The sequence below is a fragment of the Natator depressus genome, chromosome 21 (assembly GCF_965152275.1).
Source record: "Natator depressus isolate rNatDep1 chromosome 21, rNatDep2.hap1, whole genome shotgun sequence".
In the NCBI taxonomy this organism is placed as follows: domain Eukaryota; kingdom Metazoa; phylum Chordata; order Testudines; family Cheloniidae; genus Natator; species Natator depressus.
The window spans coordinates 1,725,245-1,753,140 of NC_134254.1; the positions used below are offsets into that span (position 1 = coordinate 1,725,245).

At 41.2% G+C, this 27,896-nt stretch overlaps 1 protein-coding gene across 1 annotated transcript; it reads right to left on the reverse strand.

Moving 5' to 3' along the window:
- LRIG2 (leucine rich repeats and immunoglobulin like domains 2) lies at positions 1–27,896 on the reverse strand. The gene is made up of 17 exons (XM_074936389.1): positions 27,825–27,896; positions 27,189–27,263; positions 26,386–26,520; positions 25,492–25,635; positions 25,234–25,377; positions 23,811–23,954; positions 23,420–23,563; positions 19,832–19,912; positions 19,071–19,142; positions 18,854–18,922; positions 17,103–17,266; positions 14,473–14,793; positions 12,812–13,093; positions 11,335–11,784; positions 9,112–9,261; positions 4,581–4,865; positions 1–3,860 (listed from the first exon to the last, which is right to left on the reverse strand). Exons 2-17 carry the CDS (start codon positions 27,257–27,259, stop codon positions 3,628–3,630), a joined length of 2,889 nt encoding a protein of 962 aa, XP_074792490.1. The 5' UTR covers positions 27,260–27,263; positions 27,825–27,896; the 3' UTR covers positions 1–3,627.

Genomic DNA, 27,896 nt, shown 5'->3' on the forward strand with positions numbered 1-27,896 from the left:
TCAGGTACTTAAGAATTTCCCTTTGAGCTGTAGTGAGTGTTACATTTAATAACCCCAAAATATTGAGAACTTCAAAGCACCAAGTGACTAAAATGCCAGTGTTTAGTTCTACATTATTTGATCAAAAACAACTGACTCCCCTCCACAGTACAGCTGCTGGACTACCTTACGGTTTGCTTTAACAACTCTGGGATAAGTGCCACTGCTGAATCTTTGGTCCTTGTTTGCCTGGATCAGACCACAGGCCACGCCAGAGAAGGAAAGTAATGGATATTTTCAAATATGTTTGAGGAGCCTCACTTACCCTGTAGGTGAGCCGATCTCTGGCTCAAGTAAGTTCTAGCTGTGGTCTCAGAAAGAGGGATTCACCTGAAATGCCCCAAACCTTACAATCCCATCCAAGAAGCGAACAGCAGGAGAAGTCATTAGTTCTTGCAGAGTTCTACTTTTTGGTTTGATGCAGACTGCGTTTTTCTTTCTAAAATTGAGAGTCACGGTGCTGATTCTACTACTGATTAGTGGATTTTCTATAGACTGAACAAAGGCATCAGTGATCAGGAGGAAAGCCCTGGGGATCTTATTTACTGGAGACAGCATACACCAGGAAGGATAGCACCACCAAATGCTTTAGCTATAAGCTCACTGTGTCCTTGAAGATGCAAAATTGATGAAAATAAAAAAAAACACTGTAAAATGAGCATCTCTACCTAGATAATTTACCAGAAAGTGACAGCTTTTTAGGCAGTGTAGGATGATATTTCCTTTGAAGCTTATGAGATGTCATCTAGTGTTATTGGTGACGCTTCTCTGACTGTGCTGCTGGGGAGAAGACAACATTCATCGAATGGTTCTATTGCTAACACATCGCACGAGGAACCTCAGCAGGGAGGGGAACTGCTTTCCAAATCTAGGGAAAAAGATGGCTAGTAGTGGATTTAAATTTTAAGCTTACTGATTTTTCATAGATGAGTGCCTTACCCTTTGAATACTTAGGGTGAAATCCTGGCTTCATTAAAATCAATGCAAGTTTTTCAACTAACGTCCATGAGCCAGGATTTCACCTCCAATATTTTGACAGATGGGGTCATTAGCTTTCAGAAGTGCATATTCACCACTGCTGTGGAATAGCTTACTAGAAAACCCACATAATACAATACACCATGACATCCAACACTTCACCATGGACATCCACTTCACAGTTTGCCCCCAGTAATCTAAATGTCTAAAATGAGGAGTACTTGACTGCTGCATATTCAGTACTCACCCTTTTGCAATGGATTGGAGATATTCAAATGTGTTAAGGGCTATTATAAAGAGGATGGTGATCAATTGTTCTCCATGTCAACTCATGGTAGGACAAATAGTAATGGGCTTAATCTGCAGCAAGGGAGATTTAGGTTAATTTTTGGGAGAAACTTTTTAGCTATAAGGGTAATTACAATCTAGAACAGGCTTCCAAGGGAGGATGGGGAATCCCCATCATTGGGGGTGTTTAAGAACTGGTTGAACACCTGTCAAGGATCGTCTAGGTTTACATGGTCCAGCCTCAGCACAGGGGGCTGGACTTGGTCTCGTGAGGTCCTTCACAGCCCTAGATTTTGTATGATTTTATGTCCAGCCCCACACATATGGGGAGTAGCTGGAGGTTTCTGGTATGGCCACCACCAATGATATGGCTGCATTTGTGATCAGAATTAGGCTTCGATGTTGACACCTCACTGAGATGAGAGGGGAAATTCACCCTTGATTTTTTTTTGCAGACTAAGGTCTTGTCCGCACTGGATATTTCAGCCATCTGTGACCAGTCACTTGTGCAAACACCTCCTCAAGACAGGAAAAAATGCTATAAGCTATGATTTGTACACCACTTTCAAGTAGGGAGAAAGTTGCACTGGTGCAAATAGTTGCCAAGTTGTCGGTCTACACTAAGCTGGTATTTGCATTGGTGCAGCTTAACTTTATGTGAAAGAGCATGACACTAGGTGCCTTTATTGGTGCAGCTAACTGATGGCTGGCCATTGCTGGCTGTAACCAGGGCAAGCTGGCCCTACAGGGAGACCTAGGGACCAGTAGCAGAGTATCAGGTCATCCAGCCAGAGCTCTGCCATATATAGCATAGAAAGGCCTTTTTATGAGGACATTTTAGATCTTGGCAGAGGCTAAAGACAGTAGCTACTCAAAGCTCATTGATTTTTCACACCTAACACTACTTTCCCAGAGGACTATGAAGAAAAGTCATTTTGTATATTCGGGACATTGCCAAGGTATGTCACCATTTTAATCTTGTTTTGCTCGCTGCTTACAAGAACTCCTGCGAAAGTAGAGATTAGGCTCTGGTTTTTTACTTCAGGGTTTCTCTGAGGCTTCATGCTCCACGGAAAATGGAGGTAGTGTTTCATACAAAGAATTACAGAACTTTTCAAACAGATGTAAGTGGCTCAAACTTGGGGCCCAAGAATCCTGACCATGTAACGAAGAGGGAGCAGTTTACATGTATACTGTCAAGCCAGGGGCATACACAGCTGTATGTAAATCAATGCTATTCACTAGGGTCACAATTTCACGGACATGCCAACACATCCACTTCTTCCCAACATGAAAGGATAGATCTATCCCTGAAGAAACAAGCTTTCAGATCCACAAAACCAAATCAGAACAAATCTTTATGGTTTGATAGCCAGTTCTCAAGATTACAACAGGATATTACAGTATTTTTGGCATAATAAAAAATATTTACATTACAGCCAACACATTTATGTGTGTCGTGTATACAAAATATTTATAAATGCAAATTTATTTACAACTATAGCAGCAGTTCTCAAACTGTGGGTCACGACCCCATTTTAATGAGACTTGCTGGGGCCCAGGGCCAAAGCCAAAGCCCAAGGGCTTCATCCCTGGGCAGTGGGATTAAGGTTACAGGCCTCCTGCCTGTGGCAAAGCCCTCAGGCTTTGGGTTTGGCCCCCCGGCCTGGGGTAGTGGGGTTTTGCCCCCCCTCTGGGTAGCAGGGCTTCAGTGGGCTCAGGTTTCGGTCCCCCCTCCTGGGGTCCTGTAGTAATTTGTTGTCAGAAGGTGGTCATGGTACAATGAAGTTTGAGAACCCCTAAACTTTACTCATAGGAGCACTACTTTACTCACAGGAGAAAAAACAACCCTCCAAAGTTACCCGTCTGACACAATGATGCAACTCCTGCTAGCAGACTAAAGGAACAGAAAGCTGGCCAAGAGCTGTATGCTTGCAATTACTGGAGAATTCTATGGGGAGCATGAAAGGCAACATGAAACAGCTAAACCTTCTTGATAGAATTTTCAAAAACAGACAGCCTGTGTTGATAGGACATCAGAATGCTCATGCCTTCCAATATTCTTGTAGTGGAGTTCACTTCATTCACCAAAATTGTCCAACCATAATATAATGCTGTGGATCCCCATCTTTCCAACACAAGTAAATCCAAGAGACAAAAGTTTGTGCCATCCTCCCACTCCTAGCTGAGAGAGTCTGTCTTGGTCCACTCAGCTTATAATTGTAGACGTGTATACAGCATCTTTGGGCAAGGGGTTAATCCTGAGGTAGAAAATACAAAGTCAGTTGACCTGAATTTGCTTCCAAAGCTTCACTTTGCTGTTTATGTGGCTTCACCAAATTCCTGAATGTTCTGAGTCCTGTTAAAATCAAAGTTATGTTCACGTAACCTGTGGCAAGGTCTGGGTGAAACAGCCTGCTCTCGGTCACCATCAATGGCTCCCTCACTTTGGAGAGCTTGAGGGGCCTCCTCATGGACTGACTGCTGCTGTGGGAAGCGTGTACGCGACAACCCTAGGTCTCTGTTTAGTCCCCACAAGGGTAGCTGAAAAGGTTCTGAGAGAGAAAAAAAATGGATAGGCATTTGAGTTCATGATAAATGCACCAGAATTCTAAACAAGGATTCTTTCATCTCCATGTGATTTGGCAATATGACATTCTTAACAAGATTATTTTCTATTTAGCTTTGAGGGCACATTTTACTGGAAGCCTTCCCACCGTAGCAATCTGTTACTATAACCAGCTACAACATGTCTGCAAGTTTCTCCAAAGGTTCTCTGGAAGAATCACAAAAAACCTTGATTCTATTAAAATCGACAACATTTTTTTCCTCGGGTGCTTTGAAACATTAGGAATTCTATTCAGTAAACACATAAAAGTGCTATTTGGATTTCCTGTGGGATATCTGTATGACTCTAAAGCAAAGACAATGTTGGCATAGAAATATACTTGATAATATTATATATGCACAAGACATTAAGTCTCATGAACTTTAAAGAGAGGAATTATAGGTTCAAAGATGCTGCTTTTATAAACAGGAGTAACCATTTTTCTCAACTCCAGGAGCATTTGAACATTTGGTGCAAAGCTTCAGATTTCTCTTCATTCAAAGTGCAGTCTGGAGAGCAAGTGTTCAGTGATTAGATTAACTACCCCACACACAACAACTTGACCAGAAAAACTGGATTAGTCCACTACCAATATATAAGGTAACAGGCAGGCCAGTATCTGGCTTGTGTCGTTGGACTGGAAGAAGAGGATGAGTCATGAACTTACCATTATTAGTCTGCTGGGCTGAGAGTTTCTTCTCATTTATTCTGTCATGATGGGTAAGAAAGGCAGACATTTCTCTGTCTACTATAAGACGATCCAGAGTGCTGGCTTCATGTTGTGTGTGAGATGGATAGGTCTCCTTGGGCACTTGTACCATGAGACTGGACAATGTGTGATCCAGTGAGTCCTCTTCTGTGATGTATGCATAAGGACAGTATTCACGGGTCCTGGAGTAGATGTTTGCATTGTCATAACAATCTGAGCAGATCACTAATGGCCCTGTGCCACCTGACACAATGGGGGAAAACAAAAAATATTCTTTGTTTAAAAAAAAAAAAAAGAGTAGGGATGCCTGGTCTCTACAGTTGCTTTTATAGATAGGTATGATCATGCAATATCACTGTGTCATAGTGAGAAAAACACTGACATAGGATTGGTACTGAACTCCACAAAGCATGCTTGCTTCTTTTGAAAAATAAGCTACAGGAGAAATATGCCATGTTCACATGCATAGCTACCCAAATTCATGTAGCCTTGTAACTCAGAACTTGCCTGGGAGAACAGAAGCTTAATGTGGTGTAAAGCAACCTCATATTGCCTTGTAAGTTCTAAGAGCAAAGGGGTTCCAGTATCTAACTAACATGCATGTCTTCCTAATCACATTTGTATTAAAACAGTTCCTTACCCTATAATTACTGTGGTTCTTCGAGTACTTGTGTCTATTTCCCATTCTTGACGCGCATGCTACCCATGTTCTCCAGATCAGAAGCTTTTAGCCAGGTTCTGTTGGGGTCACACCTGCATCTTGAGTGCCCTTTGCACCCCCCCCCCCCCCAAAATCTGAGAGCATGACGGGTGGAGTGGAGCCAAACATCTCTCAGTTCCTTCACCAAAACAGAACACAGGTCCTGTAGTAACAGGGCTGGAGGACAGGTCATGGAATAGGCGTATATGGACAACATCTTGAAGAACCATAGTTACTGTAAAGTAACTGCTTTTTCTTTGAGTGCTTGTCCATACATATTCCACTAGCGGTGATCTTAATTCCTATCTAGCCTCCTGTGCTAGTCCTGTGAAGTTTGACACTTCATGCCATTTTATGGACTCAGACTTGGCAAGGAGTGCCTGGTAATTGGCAATCCTAAAGTGGAGGCTGACAGAGGGCAGAGTAGCTCTTGGTTCAGAGGAGATCCAGGCATTTGAGCTCCTTTTCTTTAGGTGTTGCCTTGCAGCTCTTCTGTTCTGTCCTCTCCTGAGCAGCAGTGAAAACAAGGGACCCTGGTGTAGGATGAATGTAAAAATACTAGAATTCCAAAGATGGTACCTGGGACCTTCTGTCTGCCTCTTTGGATGCTGGGGGAAAGCGATGCAGGTATCTGCCTCAGGAGCTGCGCAGCTGCTAACTGTCCCTTGTTTATGGCATAGCTGGCACTGAGGTGTACAAGACGCTTAAATTTGTGGGATATCTCCTGCCCTATATCAGTTAGAATCTCTAATGTCTCTGCCATCTGATGAAGGAAGTCAAATTTTTAAAATTAAGATTGAATCCTATTCTAAAAGATCTGCTCTAGGAATGGTTTCAAGGAAGTTCTAGGGCCTGGGTTATACAAGAGGTCAGACCAGATGATCACAATGGCCTCTTCTGGCCTTGGAATCTAAAAAAAGCATTGTAGTCATCAGGGTGTGATGGAACAGATGGGACAACAGCATGAGGTGACGATGGAATGGCTGCAGGGGCAAGTTCAGCTGACTGATGAACTTCAGAGACTTGCAATTGTTGAGGGTCACTAATTGACACCTGCAGGCTGATGCTGTTGGACCCTCCTGGACCCTATCAGGGAGGGAGATCTAGGCTTAGAGGGGGCCTAGGAGTGATGTTTCTTGTCATGATGGAAATCCCTCGGTGCCCAGTATAGCCATGAATGAGGGCTATACACAAAATGAATTGGGAATCACAGCAGAGTGTAGCAGGAGGGATGTCTCTGTAGATACCTTGTATTTATCACAGTAACCACAAGTCCTGGATTCTCTGTATAAGGATCATAGAAAGAAGCCTTGGAGTAAATAGTTGAACCGCCCCCACTATGGAGATGAGAGGAATATTCCTCTTCCATTGGTGGAGCTGATGTGGTAGGTGTCACAGAATCATAGGAATAAAGGAAGGGACCTTGAGAAGTCAAGTCCAGTCCCTTGTGCTGGGGCAGGACCAAGTAAACCTAGACATCCTGACAGATGTTTGCAAAACCTGCTCTTAAAAATTTCCAGTAATGGGGAATCCACAAGCTCCATTGGAAGCCTGTTCCAGATTGTAATTATCCTTATAGCTAGAAAGTTTCTCCTAATATCTAACCTAAATCTCCCCTGCTACAGATTAAGCCCATAACTTCTGGTCTTACCTTCAATGGATATAGAGAATAATTGATCACCATCCTCTTTGTAACAGCCCTTAACATATTTGAAGACTGTTACTAGGCTCCCTTCAGTCTTTTCTCAGGACTAAACATGCCCAGTTTTGGGGTTTTTTTTTTTTTTTATTAAACCTTTCCTCATAGATCAGGTTTTCTAAACCTTTTGTTGCTGTCCTCTGAACTCTCTCCAATTTGTCCACATCTTTCCTCAAGTGTGGGCCAGGCTTGGACACAGTACTCCAGCTGAGACCTCACCAGTCCTGAGGAGAGTGGGACAGTTACCTTCCATGTCTTCCATGCAACATCCTGGTAATACCTCGCAAGATAATATTAGCCTTTTTCGCAACTGCACCACATCGTTAACTGATTCCATTTGTGATCCGCTGTAACCCCCAGATCCCTTTTAGCAGTACTGCCACCTGGCTAGTTTTTCCCCCATTTTGTAATTGTACATTTGATTTTTCCTTCCTAAACGTAGTACTTTCCATTTGCCTTTATTGAATTTCATCTTGTTGAATTCAGACCAATTTGTCAAGGTTGTTTTGAATTCTAATCCTGTCCTCTAAACTGCTTGCAACCCCAGGCAGCTTGGAGTCATCTGCAAATTTTATAAGCACATTCTCCATTTCATTATCCAAGTCATTAATGGAGATATTGACTAGTACTAGACCCAGGACTGACCCCTGCAGGACCACACTAGATATGCCCTCCCAGTTTGACAGCAAACCACTGACAACTACTCTGAGTATAGTCTTTCAACCAGTTGTGCACCCACCTTATTAGTAATTTCATCTAGACCATATTTCCCTAATTTGTGTTTATATGTCATGTCATATGGGACTGTATCAAAAGCCTTAGTAAGTCTGGGAAAAATCTTTTGTCGGTACCCTACACACACCTTGTGCCGAAGAAACAACAGTGATTGATATAGCTAGGGGAATGTTTACTGTTTATGATAATGGTGACTCAGAAGACAGATGCTACTAGATCTGGTGCTGTGTATCAGTACCATAAACAGCAACTGTGAGGTGGATGGGACAGAACATTTGTGCTAACTGAATCTGCAGCAAAGTAGCTGGTGCTGGAGCAGAAAGCCTTGGTGTCAGTATGGAGTGCTCAACAAGCAGTGTTGCAGGAGAGACAGATAAAAACTGCTTGAGGGTGCTCTTTGGCCGGTACTGGTACATGAAGAACAGTGTGCAGAGGAATCCAACTTGGGTCCTGTGCTACCTTTGTGAGAGGAAAGTTGCAGTAATCATGCCTCTGACAGGTTCTCAGACAGAAGCCTGTTCTTCTCTAGAGAGGATGACTGCATCCTATTGCTTTCAGCAAATGAAGACTACTTAGAAGTGGAAGCAGTAGAGGAGTCCTTCTCAGAAGCTGGGGCTCTAGAGGCAGCCATAACATTCATAGTCAACTGAGTACTTCTGGTGGAGGACTGTTCAGATCTGGGTGGATATTGTTTACTCTGCTCAGAAGCTGACCTCACTAACTTGTCTAGAAGATAAGTTTTAGGCAAGCTTCCCTTGCCTAATGGGTTCTTTTAAAAAAAGATACCAACAAATGGAGCATTTATCAACACTATGCCTCCCAAGGGATACAGCACACTTACATGAAGGACAATACTTGAACATCAAAGATTTTTGCTCAGCCATAAGGGCTGAAGCCCAGTACCCAGAAAAGCTATCCGGAATAGAACCCTAATACATGACTACCCAAAGCGAATCAATCTCTGATCTACCCTGCATAGATAACCATGTACAACCCATGCAGTTTGTATGATTGCAAGGGACAGGAACATTGCTCTCAGTCCTGTTCCGCAGCCATAGGCTTCTCCACCCTTTGTGCCTCAGGGAACCAGGAGGGCATTCAGACACAGACACAGTCCCAGTCCCAGTGAATTGTCACCGATTCTGATCTTGAGCATATGGGGAGCAAGCACCCCCAAAAGTGGAATATATATATATGCACACACACGGACCAGCACTCTAAGAGGTAGGGTTTTTAAATTTAGAGTATAGAAAATTCTAAAATTTCTAGAGTCTAAAACATTTAACCTTCAATGCTTATGCCATTACCTATTACCCTGCTTTGTGTAATGCTGCGATGCAAAGGGGCATACTTACCATCTGTTCCCTTGTGCACATAGCCATTTGCAGGAGGCATAAGCTGTTGATGGCTTCCTGCCTCTGAGTTGCTGTAGCCTTCTTGAGGTTCAGAAAGAGTTCCTTGGGACGATAAATAACTGGGAATATCTGCAGGTAAATTCATCTCCTCTGAAAGAGACACACAGAGATTAACATTGACTACCTCAACAGTAAGTGATGCTATTCAGCAGACTAATGTAAACATACTGAGAAAAAAGAAAAGGAGGACTTGTAGCACCTTAGAGACTAACCAATTTATTTGAGCATAAGCTTTCGTGAGCTACAGCTCACTTCATCGGATGCATACTGTGGAAAATACAGAAGATGTTTTTAATACACACAAACCATGAAAAAATGGGTGTTTATCACTACAAAACGTTGTCTCTCCCCCCACCCTACTCTCCTGCTGGTAACAGCTTATCTAAAGTGATCACTCTCCTTACAATGTGTATGATAATCAAGGTGGGCCATTTCCAGCACAAATCCAGGTTCTCTCCCCCCCACCCCATCTAAACCTACTGACCGCTATTCCTACTACATGCCTCCAGCTTTCACCCTGACCACAACACACGATCCACTGTCTACAGCCAAGCTCTGAGATACAACCGCATTTGCTCCAACCCCTCAGACAGAGAAAAACACCTACAAGATCTCTATCAAGCATTCTTACAACTACAATACCCACCTGCGGAAGTGAAGAAACAGATTGATAGAGCCAGAAGAGTTCCCAGAAGTTACCTACTACAGGACAGGCCTAACAGAACGCCACTAGCTGTCACCTTCAGCCCCCAACTAAAACCCCTCCAACGCATTATCAGGGATCTACAACCTATCCTGAAGGACGACCCAACACTCTCACAAATCTTGGGAGACAGGCCAGTCCTTGCCTACAGACAGCCCCCCAACCTGAAGCGAATACTCACCAGAAACCACATACCACACAACAGAACCACTAACCCAGGAATCTATCCTTGCAACAAAGCCCGTTGCCAACTGTGCCCACATATCTATTCAGGGGACACCATCACAGGGCCTAATCACATCAGCCACACTATCAGAGGCTCGTTCACCTGCACACCCACCAATGTGATATATGCCATCATGTGCCAGCAATGCCCCTCTGCCACGTACATTGGCCAAACTGGACAGTCTCTACGTAAAAGAATAAATGGACACAAATCAGATGTCAAGAATTATAACATTCAAAAACCAGTCGGCGAACACTTCAATCTCTCTGGTCACTCGATTTCTGATCTCAAAGTGACTATCCTTCAACAAAAAAAACTTCAAAAACAGACTCCAACGAGAGACTGCTGAATTGGAATTAATTTGCAAATTGGATACAATTAACTTAGGCTTGAATAGAGACTGGGAATGGTTGAGTTATTATAAAAAGTAACTTATTTCCCCTTGTTTATTCCTCCCCCCCCCCCCCCCCGCACTGTTCCTCAGACATTCTTGTTAAACCCTGGATTTGTGCTGGAAATGGCCCACCTTGATTATCATACACATTGTAAGGACAGTGATCACTTTAGATAAGCTATTACCAACAGGAGAGTAGGGTGGGGGGGGAGACAACGTTTTGTAGTGATAAACACCCATTTTTTCATGGTTTGTGTGTATAAAAACATCTTCTGTATTTTCCACAGTATGCATCCGATGAAGTGAGCTGTAGCTCACGAAAGCTTATGCTCAAATAAATTGGTTAGTCTCTAAGGTGCCACAAGTACTCCTTTTCTTTTTGCGAATACAGACTAACACGGCTGTTACTCTGAATACTGAGAAAAGGATTTCATTCATGTGTCATCCCCTTTCTCTTAAGGGATTAAAAATCCACATACCCGGCTAAGAGAGACTTACCAAAAAAGCTAGCAGAACCAATCAACATCTTACTCGAAGTCTTGCAAGTGTTCTCACTCAGACAAAGTTCAAATTCTTATTTACTCTCAACTTTGTGAACTTCATTTGTTTCCCTCATTTCAGAAATGCACCATGATTGACAAGGTAAAACGTGTTTAATGTTAAAGAATGCACATTTGACAGACAGACTCAAAACCCTGCATATATCCAGTTGACCCTGTACATAAACCAAGAGGCATTCTGCTGTGACAAACAAAGGCTTTCCCCTCCAGTAGGTCTCTTACTTTACGGAATTATTGCAGTTAACACAACAGAAGTAAGCTGGCCCTGTATTTTACCTACCTGTGTTAGTGATGCTGTAGTCTTCACTTTTCCTTCGCATGTGATATATAACTATAACCCACACCAGAGAGGTGCCCACAACGCAGCAGACTACAACAATAATCACAACGCCAACTGTCGTCCAGCCATCTTCCTCATGTAAGATACCACTCTGGGAGGAATCACAATTTGGGGAAGATAGTACATTTAGGTAAATATGGCCACGCTCCGTGCCAAGTGTGTTGGACATAATGCATGTATATTTCCCAGCATCCTCTAACCCAGCATCCACAATGATAAGGAGTTGATTGGCAGCAGCAAAGAAGTGTCGTTCTGTTACTGTCAGAGGCCCATCATCTTTAGTCCAGTTCAGGCGAGGGGCTGGACTGCCACCAGCTATACACTGCAACACGGCCGTTTCTCCTCGGGTTACCGTCCTGTCTTCTAGAGGCCTAACAAATGAAGGAGTTTCTGGATATGGTGGAAAGGAAGAAAAGTTATTTTAATATTGTAAAGTCAAATATAATTAAAAAGATAATTGCACGGAATCTCAATTGCAGCCTTCCTATGTGTACCAAATAATATTTAGAATCCAATCCCACAGTTTGAAAATAGAGATGGGCAAAGGAGAACAGTGGCCAGGAAATACTGTGACAGATCTGATGTGATGGAAGACACTTCCATGAATGGTGGACTCACTGGAACTGATCTGGACAGAGCCTTGCTGAATACACCGAAGGTAACACTGTATGGGGTGATATGAAGTCTTTTCCATTTCTATAGTTTATATATGACCTTAATGTAAAAAAAAAAAAAAAAAAAAAAAAAAAAAAAGGGTAGAGGATCTTCAAAAAACAAAAAAAACCCCACCAAAAACAGCCCTTCTGGTGGTATTTCCTTCCTATACCAGCTCAGCATAGTCCAGGTCACCTGTGATTAAGTTCAGCTCCCTGAGTTAAAGCTGGAATTATCAACTCTATAAAATCAACCTAATCAAGAAGTGTTCCCATAATTCTCTCTTCCCAAACCCATACCAACATGTACAGTAAATGAAGCTGCAGACTAGCTGCGCAGCGAGTGACTGATAAGAGGTTATTTCATGATGCAGACTGATATGGACAACAGAAGAAGGGCGCAGCATTAGAAACTGTTTCCAAGTTTGGCATTCAACTTCCCCAAGATAATGCGAGTCCACAATAGGGAACTCTGCTGTAGCCACACACATTAACAAAATACGTTTCTTCCATTGTTCTTTACCGCAAAACGCCACCTACAACCAGGTAAGTCGAACACTGGTCCTTTTATAGCTTTGACCCATCTTGAAAAAATGTGATTAACTGCTACCTACAATCAGAGAAACATGCCACTCTGGTAGCACATTAACTCACATCCAATTCATTTAGATTCCCTATCAACCTCTCATGTAAGTCAGCTACCATCACCACAAAAAGAGATAAGTGAAAGGATCTGTACAGTCCCAGAATTGTGCTTTGCTTACCTAACACAGTCAATGTGGCATTTGCTGATAGACCTCCTGCGATGTTTTGTGCCATACAGCTATAGATTCCCATATCTTCTATTTTTACATTTGCGATGAAGAACACATCGTCTTCAGGCATAACATGCATTCGCCTCTCTCGTGCTGCAGGGAAGTCTGTGCCACCGTCTTTCTGCCATGAGATCTGTGGAGGGGGGTGGCCCTCGGCGGCACACTCAAGTCGGGCCATGGCCCCAGTACGGATAGTTAGATCCATGGGGGTTTTCAGAAAGGAAGGCAGCTCTGCAGTGGAGGAGACATTATGGACTGAATGTGAAAACATTTTCAGTTCAGGGCATATAATGAAGTTCTTCTCTATACTAGAAGAGTCTCTGAACTGCAGCAGATCTTACAGACTGCTGCAATTCTTTTAAAGGATTGTAGGAATTATACAAATGCAGTATATTCTTTTATTTAAAATTCTGTAATGAAATAAAGAAAAGGAGTACTTGTGGCACCTTAGAGACTAACCAATTTATTTGAGCATAAGCTTTCGTGAGCTACAGCTCACTTCATCGGATGCATTGTGAGCTGTAGCTCACGAAAGCTTATGCTCAAATAAATTGGTTAGTCTCTAAGGTGCCACAAGTACTCCTTTTCTTTTTGCGAATACAGACTAACACGGCTGCTACTCTGAAACCTGTAATGGAATACTAAATCTGCAATACCCCATTAAGATCATCTTAGTGGGGGACAAATGTCCCAACCACTACCTCTCAGTAAAAGGTGAAAGCAGCACGGCTTAGCTTAATTCTCAAGTCTTTATTTGCTCATACTTTTCTGTCCCCTGTAAAAGAAGAGGTGAATTATACCTCAATAGCCAACAGCAGTATCATACATGGCTCTGCTAAGTGCTCACAAGCTCTCTACTCATGAGGAGTCAGCCAGTGCCTCTGGAGCAAGCCAGACAAACTGGTGTCTCCTAGAATGGATTTCTGCTCTGGACGGACAGTCCCCTCCACTTATCTAGTGTTCTCTAAAGGCTTGGTTTAACATGGGTTTCTTGGCCATCTTCTTTCAGATCATGACAACAGAAGGCTTAAATGGGGCTAAAATACCTCAATACAATGGTTGTTTCCTCAGTTTTATGTGGTAGATCTACTTGTGTCTGTCTGTGTCCTCAGCTTTGCAAGTGTTTATAGGGGAAGGGTGGGTGGCTCACTCAGCCAACAGGGGGAGCTTTCAGTTTAGAAACAGTAACACTGCACCCATTTTGCTGGACTAGAGAGGGAATTACACATATTGTGACTAGAGCTTGGTGAAATGTTTTACGTTTTCAAAATTTTATTTATTTTTGCCAAAAAGTGTTGCCAATTTTTACCACTTTTGGAACGGATAGGTTTGATAACTATGATAAATGCTGAAAATATCATGCAAATTTTTCAGCCAGCTCTGGACATGACTCCTCTCCACAGACCCATTATAGGAGCAGTCAGTTTTGTTCCTGCTTTTCTGAGCCTCTTTATGGAGTCTGAACAAACATTGGAACAACTTCAATGAGGAGGAAATCAAGCTTTTGTAAATCTCAACTAGCTTCAAAAGCATTTTTCTAGATAAAAGTTTAATTATAACCTCAGATGAAAAAAAAATAAAGCTTCTCTTTTGTTAGCATCGCTGCTTACCATTGACAGTCAGTTTGGCTTTGTTGGAATAATTGGAACCAAAGTGATTGGTGACAATGCACTGGTATTTCCCTTCATCGGTGAAATTCACATTGAAAAGATGCAGGACTGTGGTGTATTCAAGGACCTCCCCATCTTGCTGCTGATACCTGGCAAAATTCTCAATGTCTGCATCATACAATACTTCGCTGTCTTTACGCCATGCAGTGGATATTGGTGAATCACTGGTGCTTACTGCAGTGCAAGTCAAAGTCACATTCATGCCTCTTAGAGCAATTGTGCTCTCAGGATGTACTCTTATCTGTGGTTTAGGAAAGTCATCTGAAAAGGGATAGCAAGATTAATCAGGTTTTCCCTTCAGCATGCAGCTGATGTTGCAAGAAAAATATTGAAAGGTATTTTATGTGGAAACAGTGCTGTTTGTATCGTAGGTAACATCTGCTTCCACTGCTTATTCCCCGCATTAAATTATCTTCAGTTTGACATCAGTCAGCTGATGGAGAAACGAAGCTGTGAAACAAACAGGTGGGGGCCCCAGAAAATAAGCAACAGGAACAGATGAGGTGAAAGACACCTCAAGGTCTTCACCAGGAACCTGTATTTTCCATAGTTACCTGGATTTGTTGCAGGATTTTATACACAGATGCATAATTGTGCTGCATAATCTAATTTTATTTTATAAGGGATAGAAATTCTCATGGCAGCAAAGACATCTTTACAGGCATCACATGATGTAAACTGGTGGCTTGCTGCAATATGTCTGCATACAAACAACCTAAAGAAATCTCTGAGAAACATGAACTGTCCCATTCCTCCCTAAAGAGTGTTGACTGATGACAATTTACATGTCAACATACCTATTTCAATGCTTATTGTTTTTAAGCAAAAAGCTTCAGTTGTGCTAATCCATTGGCAGATGTTAGGTTGGGAGCACTGAGGTAGGAATGAGGAGCTCAAGACCCACCAAAGATTGCTGCTGACCAAAAAAGGAGGTAGGGTGTTGGGGAAAACAGACATGTGGATGGATAAGGATGGCCAGGTGGTTAAGGTGCTAGCCTGGAACCCAGGACACATGGATTAAATTCTCAGATCTTCCACAGAGTCCCTGTGTGGCCTTAGACAAGTCACAGTTTCCACCTCAGTTTCCCCATCTATAAAATGGGGATAATAGCACTTTCTTATCTCACAATCCTTTTGCAAGGATTAATGCGTTCAGGTTTGTGAGGCACTCTGTAACACTTATTTGGGTTCCTTTGTCATATCATCACTCTCCAGGATGCCCAGACTATCCTGTGCATACCGAAAATTTAAGCTACCCATGCCCTCCTAGGTACTAAGAGAGCCACTATTACAGGGTTCAACACCTTCTACAAAGCAGACAATCAAGAATTTGAGCCACATCAAATTTTTATAGTAAACTAAAGGATCTTGTCACAGGACTTCCCCTCTTATAGAATCATAGGACTGGAAGGGACTGTGAGAGATCTAGTCCAGTCCCCTGCACTCATGGCAGGACCAGGTATTATCTAGACCATGCCCGACACGTGTTTGTCTAACCTACTCTTAAAAATCTCCAATGATGGAGATTCCATAACCTCCCTAGGCAATTTATTCCAGTGCTTAACCACCCTGACAGTTCAGAAGTTTCTCCTAATATCCAACCTAAACCGCCCTTGCTGCAATTTAAGCCCATTGCTTCTTGCCCTATCCTCAGAGGTTAAGAACAATTTTTCTTCCTCCTCCTTATAACCACCTTTTATATACTTGAAAACTGTTATGTCCCCTCTCGGTCATCTCTTCTCCAGACTAAGCATACCCCATTTTTTCAATCTTCTCTCTTAGGTCATGTTTTCGAAAACCTTTAATCGTTTTTGTTGCTCTTCCCTAGACTTTCTCTAATCTGTCCGCATCTTTCCTGAAATGTGGCGCCCAGAACTGGACACAATACTCCAGTTGAAGCAGAATCAGCATGGAGTACAGTGGAAGAATTACTTCTTGTGTCTTGCTTACAACATTCCTGCTAATACATCCCAGAAAGATGTTCACTTTTTTTGCAACTGTCTTACACTGTTGACTCATTTAGCTTGTGATCCATTATGACCCCCACATCCCTTTCTGCTGTACTTCTTCCTAGGCAGTCATTGCCCATTTTGTATGTGTGCAACTGATTGTTCCTTCCTAAGTGAAGTACTTTGCATTTTTGTCTTTCTTGAATTTCATCCTATTTACTTCAGACCATTTCTCCCATTTGTCCAGATCATTTTGAATTATAATCCTATCCTCCAAAGCACTTGCAACCCCTCCCAGCTTGGTATCCTCCACAAACTTTATAAGTGTACTCTCTATGCCATTACCTAAATCACTGATGAAGCATCTCTTACAGTAGACTATACAGTGCCTCAGTGCAACAGAAACCAGGGAACTTGGGAAAAATATATAGCCATGGAAAGAGCCAAACCAAAAAGCAATGGTAGGCCAAGTGATGCACGCACACACAAATTAATTCTTTGTCTCCATTACTTAGCCCAATAATCTCCTTCAATTCAACATGAATGTCTGGTTTCCAAGAAGGGTGCATTTCTACTTAGGTACTGCCATACCCCTAAGTCAAAGTCATTAAGAATACAAACCACAGACAAAGTCTTCAGGATTCACATTGAGAATGCTTTGTCCAGCTAACCATTCAGGGTAAGCACAGCTAACATTTACAGCCTGTTGTAAATGGCTGTCAATGAGCCACTGAAGCAGCCATTTCAACTGGCAGTCACAGAGTAGGCTGCTGGTGTTCAACATCCTGCAGAAACAAGGTTAAAAAGGAAGAGTCATTCATTTTATTTACTTGTTTCACATCTCTGATATTGTGGTGACAAAGCAGCCAAACACCACTGGCACATACATACAAAGCACCCACCACCATGGCATCTGGATCTTAGGAGATCTATCGGCTGCTGTCAGTAAATGCCATATCAGGAAGTCTTTACTGGACTGAAAAAAATTATTCACCCCTTCCGGAGAGTGAATCTCGGGATTAGTGAGTTAGAACCAGGAAGGGCACGTATCAAAGAATAAGGGATTCCTTTCAGCAATATCCACTCTTGTCCATGAACAACCACCCCCATTTTAAAAACATACAAGATAGTGAATAAAGTCTCACATGGGTGCCTACTATAGAAAGCATGTCTCACTACCTTCCTTCTCTCAGTGAAGCTTATGTGAAACTCAATAATGGCCCATCTGGCCAGGATTAACTAAACGGATAATTTTTTTTAAAACAGATTACATGATATTCAGACCTCATCTTCTATAGAGCTATGAATTATATACTCCCATCGAATATCACTAGGTGTGTGTGGGTCTCTCAATATTATATAACGTTCTACATGTTTGCTGAAGTTTATACAAGGCCGGTGGGGGTCAAAACATGATGCTCGTCAAGCCCCCTGGAAAGATTTGTTTGGCCATTTCTCCTGTTCACTGGCCAAGTTCCAAGATGTTTTGAATTTTTTATATGGGGAATATCATCTGAGGCTTTTCGTCTCTTAATTGTCTGAAAACCAGGCTAGATTTTTGAGCAGACAAGTCAACAGCTTTAATTTAGTCTCAGAGGGGCCACAAGGAGCGTTTAATTTTGTAATAAAGGAGTGGGGTACTGCTAAGAGCCACATTAAATGACCATAACAGCATCAGTCTGCATGTTGGACCATTAAGGAATATAAAGACTTCCTCTGTGTTCTATTTCAAAGCAGACATGCAAATATTAAAACCTTTTTTTAAAAAAATTTCCCCCATTCTAAAATGTTTTCAGAACATTCCTCACTTTACATTTTTAGTATATATTTTACAGCAGAGAAATTTGATACCACCAACCCTGGTGGAATACAGTCCTGATTTGCAACCTGGTTCCATGCATCACAAGGGATTGTCAAACAGAGAAATGCAGATAAAAATTTTCCAACACTAAGTGACAAAGCCAATTATAGACGCCCAGGAAGTCTTGGCTCCTGACATTGTGGGGATAACAAAAGCTAACCCCAGCTTTTTATTAATCAGAGCACTGCTTTAAACACCCAGACCCCGAAGCAAGAGTTCTCATGAACTGCTCTCAAGATGAAAGAGCAAAGGAGTTGGAAAATCACTGCAAGGAAGTATTGTAGTTTATAGTAATTATGTTCAGGAAGAGAAGATATAAATTTTAGCAGGCATTAGATAAACCCTATAGCCATGGTTAAAAATTTAATTTTTACATAGAAATTACCACCACTAATGCCTACTTTGTTTTATTGATATTTTGTAACAGAGGTGGAACATATTTAAGCAAAACTGTAGGCAAGTCTATAAGGGACACAATAGTGTCTAACTTGTAATAAAGAAATATACTTACAGCTCAGTAAAGTGAATCTGAGCAAAAGCATTTTCTTGGATAGACATTATTGCGTTGTTGTTCAAATCTCTGTAAATTAAGCAAGAAGAGTCACAGTGGGAAAACGTCATGTCATATTCTAACTCTGAACACTTGTGACATTTGCACGTTTGAAGAAGAGACTTGTCCGAGATTGCTCAACAACAAAGCTACGAGAACTACAAGACCAAGTACTTACAGATGTTCCAGTGCTTCAAGACCAGAGAATGCTCTCTTTGTAATTGACTTGATCCGGTTTCCTTGCAAGATTCTGAAAGACAACCCCCCACCCCACAACACAGAAGACTTTAAACAGACAAAATATTTTAATACAATATAATGTGGTGTAGTGTCGGCCAATGTGAACAAGGGCTGCTAGGTCTCTCCTTATCTGGATGTAAGTTTCCCATTAGTATGAAGGAGTTCTGCATGCGTACCAGTGACACCCCCTCCCAAGAACATGGTAACTGCTTTTCCAAAAGGATTTTAAAATAAAGTCATATTCTGACAAGAACCTGCTGACGTGAACCAAAGGACGCTAACTAGTAGCCCTTTCAGAGGATGAAAGCTTTTACCTGAAAATCTACTGGCACTTACAACTTTCCTTAGGTATAACCCAGACAGTAATTTTAGAAAGCATAACAGACTTCAGGTCTCAAATCATGTTTTCTGAAATGATACTGGAAGTGATTTTATCCTACAAGTACTTCCATCATTCTCAATACTAGATCAGAGACACTCACTCCTGAACACTATTGCCAAGCAAGAGTTCAATTTCCTAGCCTTAGTCTAAGTTACTTAGTACAGGGACGATACTGAATACAAATGCTCTTACAGAAAAGGCTTTTCTCAGACTTAATTATATTTGTGTTCATACTATGCACTATTAAAAATATTTCTGGCTTCACTTCTATTCTAATGCCTTGGAAGGAGGTCACTTCCAAGGCTTCTAATACATACAATTTGTTGAGTCTGCTGAGACCTGCAAAGGCTTCATTCGAATCTTCTATGGCCCAAGAGATCTCGTTGTTCCGCAAATCTCTACAAGAGTAGAAAGGCCTCATTTACATGCCTGGGAAAAATTATATTCATCATTGCTAGTTACTAATGACTGGGGATACAGAATTTCTGTGTGTTTAAGTAGTACTGTGCTACTGCATAGTACCTTCCAAAAGGTTCTTAAAGTGCTTTACAAACACGGAGCCTCAACATCCCTGTAGAAAGATAAACACCCCATTATATAGATGGGAAACTCAAAAGGTTCAAGGTGGGTAAGTGAATTGCCTGAAGTCACAGCATCACTGGCTGAATCACAAAGAAAACCAAGGTTTCAGAGTAGCAGCCATGTTAGTCTGTATTCGCAAAAAGAAAAGGAGTACTTAATTTGTTAGTCTCCAAGATGCCACAAGTACTCCTTTTCTTTTCTTTTTTTTTTTTTTTTTTTTTTTTTTTTTTATTAAAGAAAACCAAGAAGCTCCGAGGTACAGTCTCTCGACTGGCTATTAGGTATAGACCAGTAGTCTGGCTAGTGACCACCATGTGACATTGACTATTTACTAGAAACTGGAAGGGGCTCCTGAAGTGAGTTGGTTTGTGTAAGTGAATTAAGCAATATGTTCATAGTGTTAATCTTCCAAGTGACAGGCTTGTGATAACATTAGCATATTAAAAGATTACATACAGGTTGTAAGCGTGGGGCTGCCAAGCATGAAGTAGCAGATTTGCAATACAGTGCAGTGTTCTGCTCACAAATCTTGTTACCAGCTAATGGGATTTCTGCTTGACCCTGGCACAGCACTTCTGCCCTTACAGCTCAGTCTGCTGTTCTATACTAAAACCAGTACAGCACTCCCTGGTTCAGGAGGGATTATTAAATGATTCACTGAGGGGTGGGGGGAGGGTAACAGATTCAGTAAAGTTCCTTTTAAACTAAAAGTCATAGATTTACCTAGGATTTTTCCTTTAGAGAGAGACTTCTCATCTGCCTTTTAATATGATAGCATATAAAGGTATTTGCAGATATACCACTGAGTTGTGAGGCAGAAATATTAATGCAAAACAATTGATGTTTCATTAAAATATAAACATTTATCAGTCCGACAGCGCTCATGTGCAATAGATCAACTGCCACAAGAACACTAAATTAAATTAAGGACAATAGCGAACAGGCCTCATTTAATATAAAAAAATATTTCTTTTGCTGTATTTATGGTGAAACAGAACCATTTTTAGCATTGCTTAGAATGGAAGTTTTACTTTATAGACATTAATATACTGAAACAGACCAAAAGTCTACCTAGTCCAGTATTTTGCCCGTGGCAGTAGCCATTCTTATTCATTTTGTAATACTGAAGTAATTGGTTCAGCACCTGCAGAAACACGTTCCACAAGTAGGAACCATCTATTAACTTTCCTTTTAATCCACTTTAAGCTTAACTAATTCAGGATGCCCAGAATTCCACCATTACTAACAAAGAGCTAGACTGTGCAACTTTACTCACACTGACGAGTGCTGGTGCACACAACAGACCCACCAACTGCAATGGGTAGCAGGGCTCACCACTGGGAACAAAGACTGCATAATCTAGACCCAAAATAATTTTGATGCTAAATTAGAGAATTTCCCTTTGAAGACTTGTTTAGGGGTAGGCAACATACACATCCCTAAAGTGAGGTTCTAATCAGAAAGTTGTTCTAAGTAAGTGACACTGTGGTTACATGGGAATAAATGTAGCACAACACAGTAGTAGAAATACCTACTTCTGGAATACTCTCTAGGTTAGCTGAGTTTACAGCTTTGGATGGTTAATGCCCAGTCAGACATAATATTATAAAGTAAACAAGGTGATAAGATTTAAGACTTTGGAACTTTTGTTCTGTTTTTAGATATAATCTGATTTCTATTTTGCACATATTCTTAATCCATTGAATTTATAACCCATATATCATCTGCAGTTTGTGTGGTTACCCTACAAGTTTACTATTTTTAGAAGAAGCGTTTAAGAGCACAGGGTACAAAGAATAATACTTAAGTCAATCTTAACACTAACACACTGGGTAGATGGAGGACTAACAATGGAAATTATTTTAACTATTAAATTGTGTCTTGGTGACCATATACCTGTGCTATTTGGACCAATTTGGTGTTTTGTTTTTGTTGGTAAAGCATCAAGAGGGAAGGGAGAGGGGAAATAGAACTTCATTGTATGAGCTGATAGAATTTGCTCCTCATGCTCGGTGAGGCATAAATGTTGAGAGCCTTGTTAATAACCATTGCTCCCTTGTCTGCGAACATTCCGCGACCCTGAACCAAATGGCCTGCCTGTTAGCTGTTTGACGCCCCTTAAAAACCCAGCAAAACCTACTAATTAATCTGCTCTTGTTCTTTTTCATGCTACTCTAAATCTAAGAGATTAGTTTTAATTGTTTCATTAAAAGGTTGCATTAAGGTTAACAGAATATGACTGCTTACATAAGTGTCCAGTGATTTCACCTAAATAGGCACTTTCTTAATGAACTGACAGAAGAGTTATAAACTTGCACACTTTTCCAACTAGCTTTGTGCGGAACCATTAGAAGCGTTCAGCTTTGAGGATGTTTTTAGCAAGAACCAGGATTGAATCCTTTTTGCTGGATAAATCCAGCCATAGTTACATGCATTAATAAAGCTCTTAAAATACGTGCAGTTATACCTTAGAACAGAGGTGGCAAATCTTTCTGCACTGTTATGTTATATATGCATTGTGAAGTGAGCATATGTGGAGGGCAGAAAAGGGGGAAGGCTTAAACAGTAATTTTTATGCCTTACATGTTTACTCCCATGGTACCCAGTCACTGTAAACTGAGTAAGTTACAGGCAACATTTGGGCCCAAGTTGACAAGGCATCCTCACAACTGATACTTGTGTTGACTTACTGAATGAAAAGGAAAAAGGAGTACTTGTGGCACCTTAGAGGCTAACCAATTTATTAGAGCATAAGCTTTTGTGAGCTACAGCTCACTGCATCGGTTACATCCGATGAAGTGAGCTGTAGCTCACAAAAGCTTATGCTCTAATAAATTGGTTAGTCTCTAAGGTGCCACAAGTCCTCCTGTTCTTTCTGCGGATACAGACCAACACGGCTGCTACTCTGAGACCTGAATGAAAAAGGGTGATTAGACCACCTCCAATGGCCCCAGCCAGGAGGTAGTGTCTCCAGAGCAGGTTTTCGAGCACCCTGGTCAGATGGTGTGCACTGACTCTTGCTGTTGGTTAACAGGGCTAACAAGCTGCTGCCTGCCACCAGCACTAAAGTCAGTGTTTTTTTTTGTTTGGTTTTGTTTTTTTAAAAGCTTAAGTCTCTGGGCAGCAATTACTCGTACAGACAAACAGCTCCCTCAATCCTCCCATCCCTTCAAAGGCAAGATGGCAGCACAGCAGGGACTAAGGCTCCTATTGAAGGCTTTACAGGCTCACACGGTCAGTAGCAATCACAGCCCTTGCTTTACAACTAAGGAAGCTAGAAGAAGTAAACAGGAGTTTTTAAATTGGAACCTTTCTGCACTTACAGAGTTTGAAGATTTGACAGCCATTTAAAGACACCATCAGCAATGTGAATGATTCTGTTGTCACCCAGATTTAATTTCTCCAATAAGCCAAGTCCCACAAAGGCAGACTCATCCAGGCGGGTCAGCTGGTTGTATGACAAGTCTCTAGAAACATTAAGTGTACACAGTAAGGGGAAGAGACAAGAGAGACTAACTGAAGGCAAGAATATCAGACGATGAGGTCACCAGAAATCAAGACTCCCTGTTCAGATTTATTTTCACTTAAACATTCTATTAGAATGTTTTGACAAAGGCCTAGCAAAAAGAGATGCAGCATTTTGTATGGATGTTCTAGCCAATCTGTTCTTGGTAACATCATGAAGTCCCCACTGAAATGCAGCCCAGCACTTACAGTTCAGAAAGTCTTTGGCAGAATTCCCATGCATCTGGACTGATCCTGTTAATGGCATTTTGGCTAACGTAGAGTTGTTGCAACGTTCGCAAGCCATACAACCAGCCCTTGTTTATTTCTGTCAGGTTATTATGTTCCAGTTCTCTAAAGAATTAGAGAAGAAAATGTTTTCTAAGTAGACATTCAACAAGGAACACATTTTTATAGCACTTCCCATCAGTTGATCTTAGTGATTTGCTAACATTAAGCCTTGTAGAACTCATGTGGGATAGACAAGATTATACCCTTGTTATAGAGGCCAGAGGAGTAAATGGATGCCCACAAAAAGGGTAAATGACTGCCCACGGTCACAGTGAACCAGTGGTGGAGTCAGAATCCTGGCTTCTATCCTTAACTCAAAATTCTGTTCTATCCACTAGAACATACGGCCTCTTGTTTTAAATCAATTCTATTAAAATCTCTTGGTAGCACTGCTTAGGTCATCCAAACACTCATACACCTTCTGTGTCATCCAAACACTCATACACCTAAAAGTTAAGACCTTATAGTTAAGCCACTAACACAAAGCAAGTCCAGGATTATTAGCACTCTCACTTGTACCTAGGTATTGTAAGAGACTCCAGGTCACTCCCCTGCGCACCCCCCCCCCCCCCCCGTCCTCACTCCTGTAACATGCTTATGGGAACACATTTTTAATGAAGTAGTTTGCACAATTTCATTTCTTAGTTCTGCATATGATGGCAAGAGTAGTAAAACTGAGTGAGTCTGAACTTGAGATTCCCTTGGAAAGTTTCTGGGAGACTTCCCAATGGACACTGAACTTACGGGGACACCAAGCTTTAATATCAATCATACCTTAGTTGGAAGGCAGTCCTATCTGTAATGCCATCAGATACCCAATCAGAAATGATGGTTTCGTTTCTATATTCTTTGGAGAACAATGGTTCAGGGATAGGTTGGGAAGGCAACATGCATACCTAATCATAGCTTTGACACAGCACCAATAGCTGGGGCCACAGTAACAGGGTTGAGGCTGTCGGGATTGATATGTAACTGCCATAAGGATACAGTTTACTCAATAGCTGTGCATTACAGTGAGAAGACTGGAGAAATCTTAATATGGAAACAGATTCCATCAATGGAGTAGCGAGAGCGTGACACTTTCTGAATCACCTTGGTGGACGGAGCTAAGCTGGTAGAAGGGAGACAGACAGTAATATTTTTATTCCTCTTTGGAGTTACCATGAAAGATGTGAAGCCATAAGCTTCCCCAAGGAAGAACAGAAATGCAAACATATTTTCTGTACTTCTCATCAACTATTCCAGTGAAGCCTGGCATCATGAGAGGCACAGTGAGGACCCACTTTCCCCATTGGTGCCTGAAGAGGATATCTAACAAAATGCCATGAGCAGCCATACTTACAGTTCTTCCATATTATCCAATCCAAAGAATGCTCCATCCATTAGTTTGCTAATCCCATTGCGCTGCATTTTTAATGATTTTAAGGATTCCAGACCCTGGAATGTAAGACTTTCCACTATTTTAATCCGGTTCCTTTTAAGTTCCCTTAAATAAAGCAAGTTAGCCATAAGTGTTTAGATATCTTTCACTAAGAACACATTCTCAAGCAAATGATACAATTTTAAACATTGTTCATGCAGTTTAAGGGACATCACTTACAGGAATTGCACATGAGGCAATTTGAAGATCTTTGGTGGAATCATACTAATTCTGTTTCTGTTTAGTTTCACCACCACTAGAGAACTGGACAAGTTATCAAAGCAGCCTGCTTCTAGGGTAGTTATTCTGTTGTTACTCAGATTCCTAAGAAAGGAGGAGAAAAGATTTTCTCAACATGGAAAATTCTACTTCAAAATTGCATAAGAATGTCAAACTAATATTTGTATTAGAACTAATTTCTTGTAAAGTTATTTGGTCTCATCAAGTTTCCAGTTTCAGGAATTCAAGTTCTGGTTTCATGGGTTAACCTATTTAATCCCAAAAGGACAACAGGCAAGAGCAGGCATGACAAAGACAATCAAATGACCTGGCCAAGATCAGCAAAAACTAGGGTACACTAGGAAGTAACCCAACGCTGGCTGTCAGACACAGGCATGTTAGTGTAGGAAACAGTCACTGTTAGTGTAGATGGGACAAAACCCTTTTCAACACAACCTGAGAAAGCATGATTATGATTAGGTACCATTGTGTTTCAAGTGATTTTGTCCCATCTACATTAGCAGTTGTACTGTTCAGAGGGACACATTGCTGTATGCAATAGGTCAGTACCCTACTATAGATGGGACCTTTCAGTGTAAGGCTCTTTGAGGCAAGGGATCGTGATTCCTATCAGTATGTAAAGTACAAACACGTTTATAACATTGCCTACATAAGCAGCACATGGCTAGTCAACAATTCAGCCTGGGTGGGGAAAAAGAATCCTTCTACTCTCAACCCCAGCCACTGGTTCTCATCCTTTTTTTTACAGCGGAGGAAAAAGGTGATGTTAGGTTGTACTACAATGTAACTATGCACTTTTAGCATACTACAGATCAGTTACCTCATTATACTTACAGGTACTTCAACTGCATTCGTGGGAACGAAGAAGCTTTAATTTCTGATATGAGGTTAGAGCTAAGGTCTAGGTTCTCCAACAAAAGGTAAAGTTGGAGCTGCTCAGCATTTATCTCTGGAATTGTATTGTGAACTCTACAAACAAAAGAAACAGCAACATGAAGATGATCACCAGACCATCACTAGGGATGAGCACCACAACTAGCTATAATTAGGGGTCCAAGGATTAGGATTAATAACCCATGTCTGAGTTAAAAAAAATTAACGTACTGTTCTGGGTGTTAAGATCGATAAAACCTTATTTCAGGTCCTGGCAATGTTGGAAGTCCCCTTCCCACAACCATCTTGACAGTAAAGGTGGTTTTTCCAACAGTCCGATTTTAGCCCCTGGGGGGCTGGAAGTAAGCCGTTTCCTGTGTGAGTCCTTGAGTCTGGAACAGACACCCTTCCCCTTCACCCCTCCCTCTTCAAAGCGCCTCAGGGCTGTTTATAAGAGTGCATGGCAGAAATCCCCCACTCTGCTCTACCCACCCCCACCCCGCACTCCCAGTAGCTTGCATTCGCTGGTGAGTTACAGTTAACTTTTGGTCAACTGTGTTACTAATGTCTTTTGTGGGGATGTGTGCTTTAAAAAAAAAATAAAAAAAGTGCTGTACATCTGCCTTGAAGCATTTTAAACAAAAAGATATTTAAACAAGTTTAGCTTTTAAAAAATTAGCTGCTTTCAATTCCTTTGAGACAATCTTTTTCACTTGCTTATAAAAGAGAAAGCAATTTTTTCAAATCTTTAAATATTTACTTACAATGAGAGAACAGTAATATTAGAAGTTGGTTCTCCAAAGTAGGGAATTTCACTTAGCTCATTGTAATTCATCTTCCTGAAAAAAAGATTTCTTTACTGACACTTCAAAAAGGGAAAAGCCATTCTAGACAGCTGAACAACTTAAACATTTCTCTTGATACTATAACGTTGTGAACGTTTTATCTACATTAATGACGTTTTGCAGTGGACAGTGCTGGTAGACTCCCTAAAAGCTAGCTTAGTAACAGAAGTTTGGAAGATTCAGCAATCCAAAACACAGAACTGCTTTAGGTAGTTAAATTAATGTAATGGCAACTAAAAATTAGCTACATTCAAAACAAAGTGATGCCCTTTTTCTATTTTAAAATAAATGGAATGAGTACTACATTTCTATGCTTCCTGCTGAAATGTGGTTCTGAGGGTTGAATATATCTCTGCCTTACACGTACTGTGCTACTAAAATAGGGCTATCAATTTCTGTTACCTTGATTCAGATATTTTTTAGTAATTCAGACAATCCTGATGTGCCTTAGGAGTCAGAGCTTAGAAATTGACAAGTTAAAATCCTAAATATGAACATGTAAGAACTCTGCAACAAAATGTTTAAAATAAACAATGATAACTTAAATTAACTTACACTTCTTGCAGTGTGTGAATAGACAAACCAATACTCCAGTTAGAGGACTGTAAGTGATTATGACTTAAATCC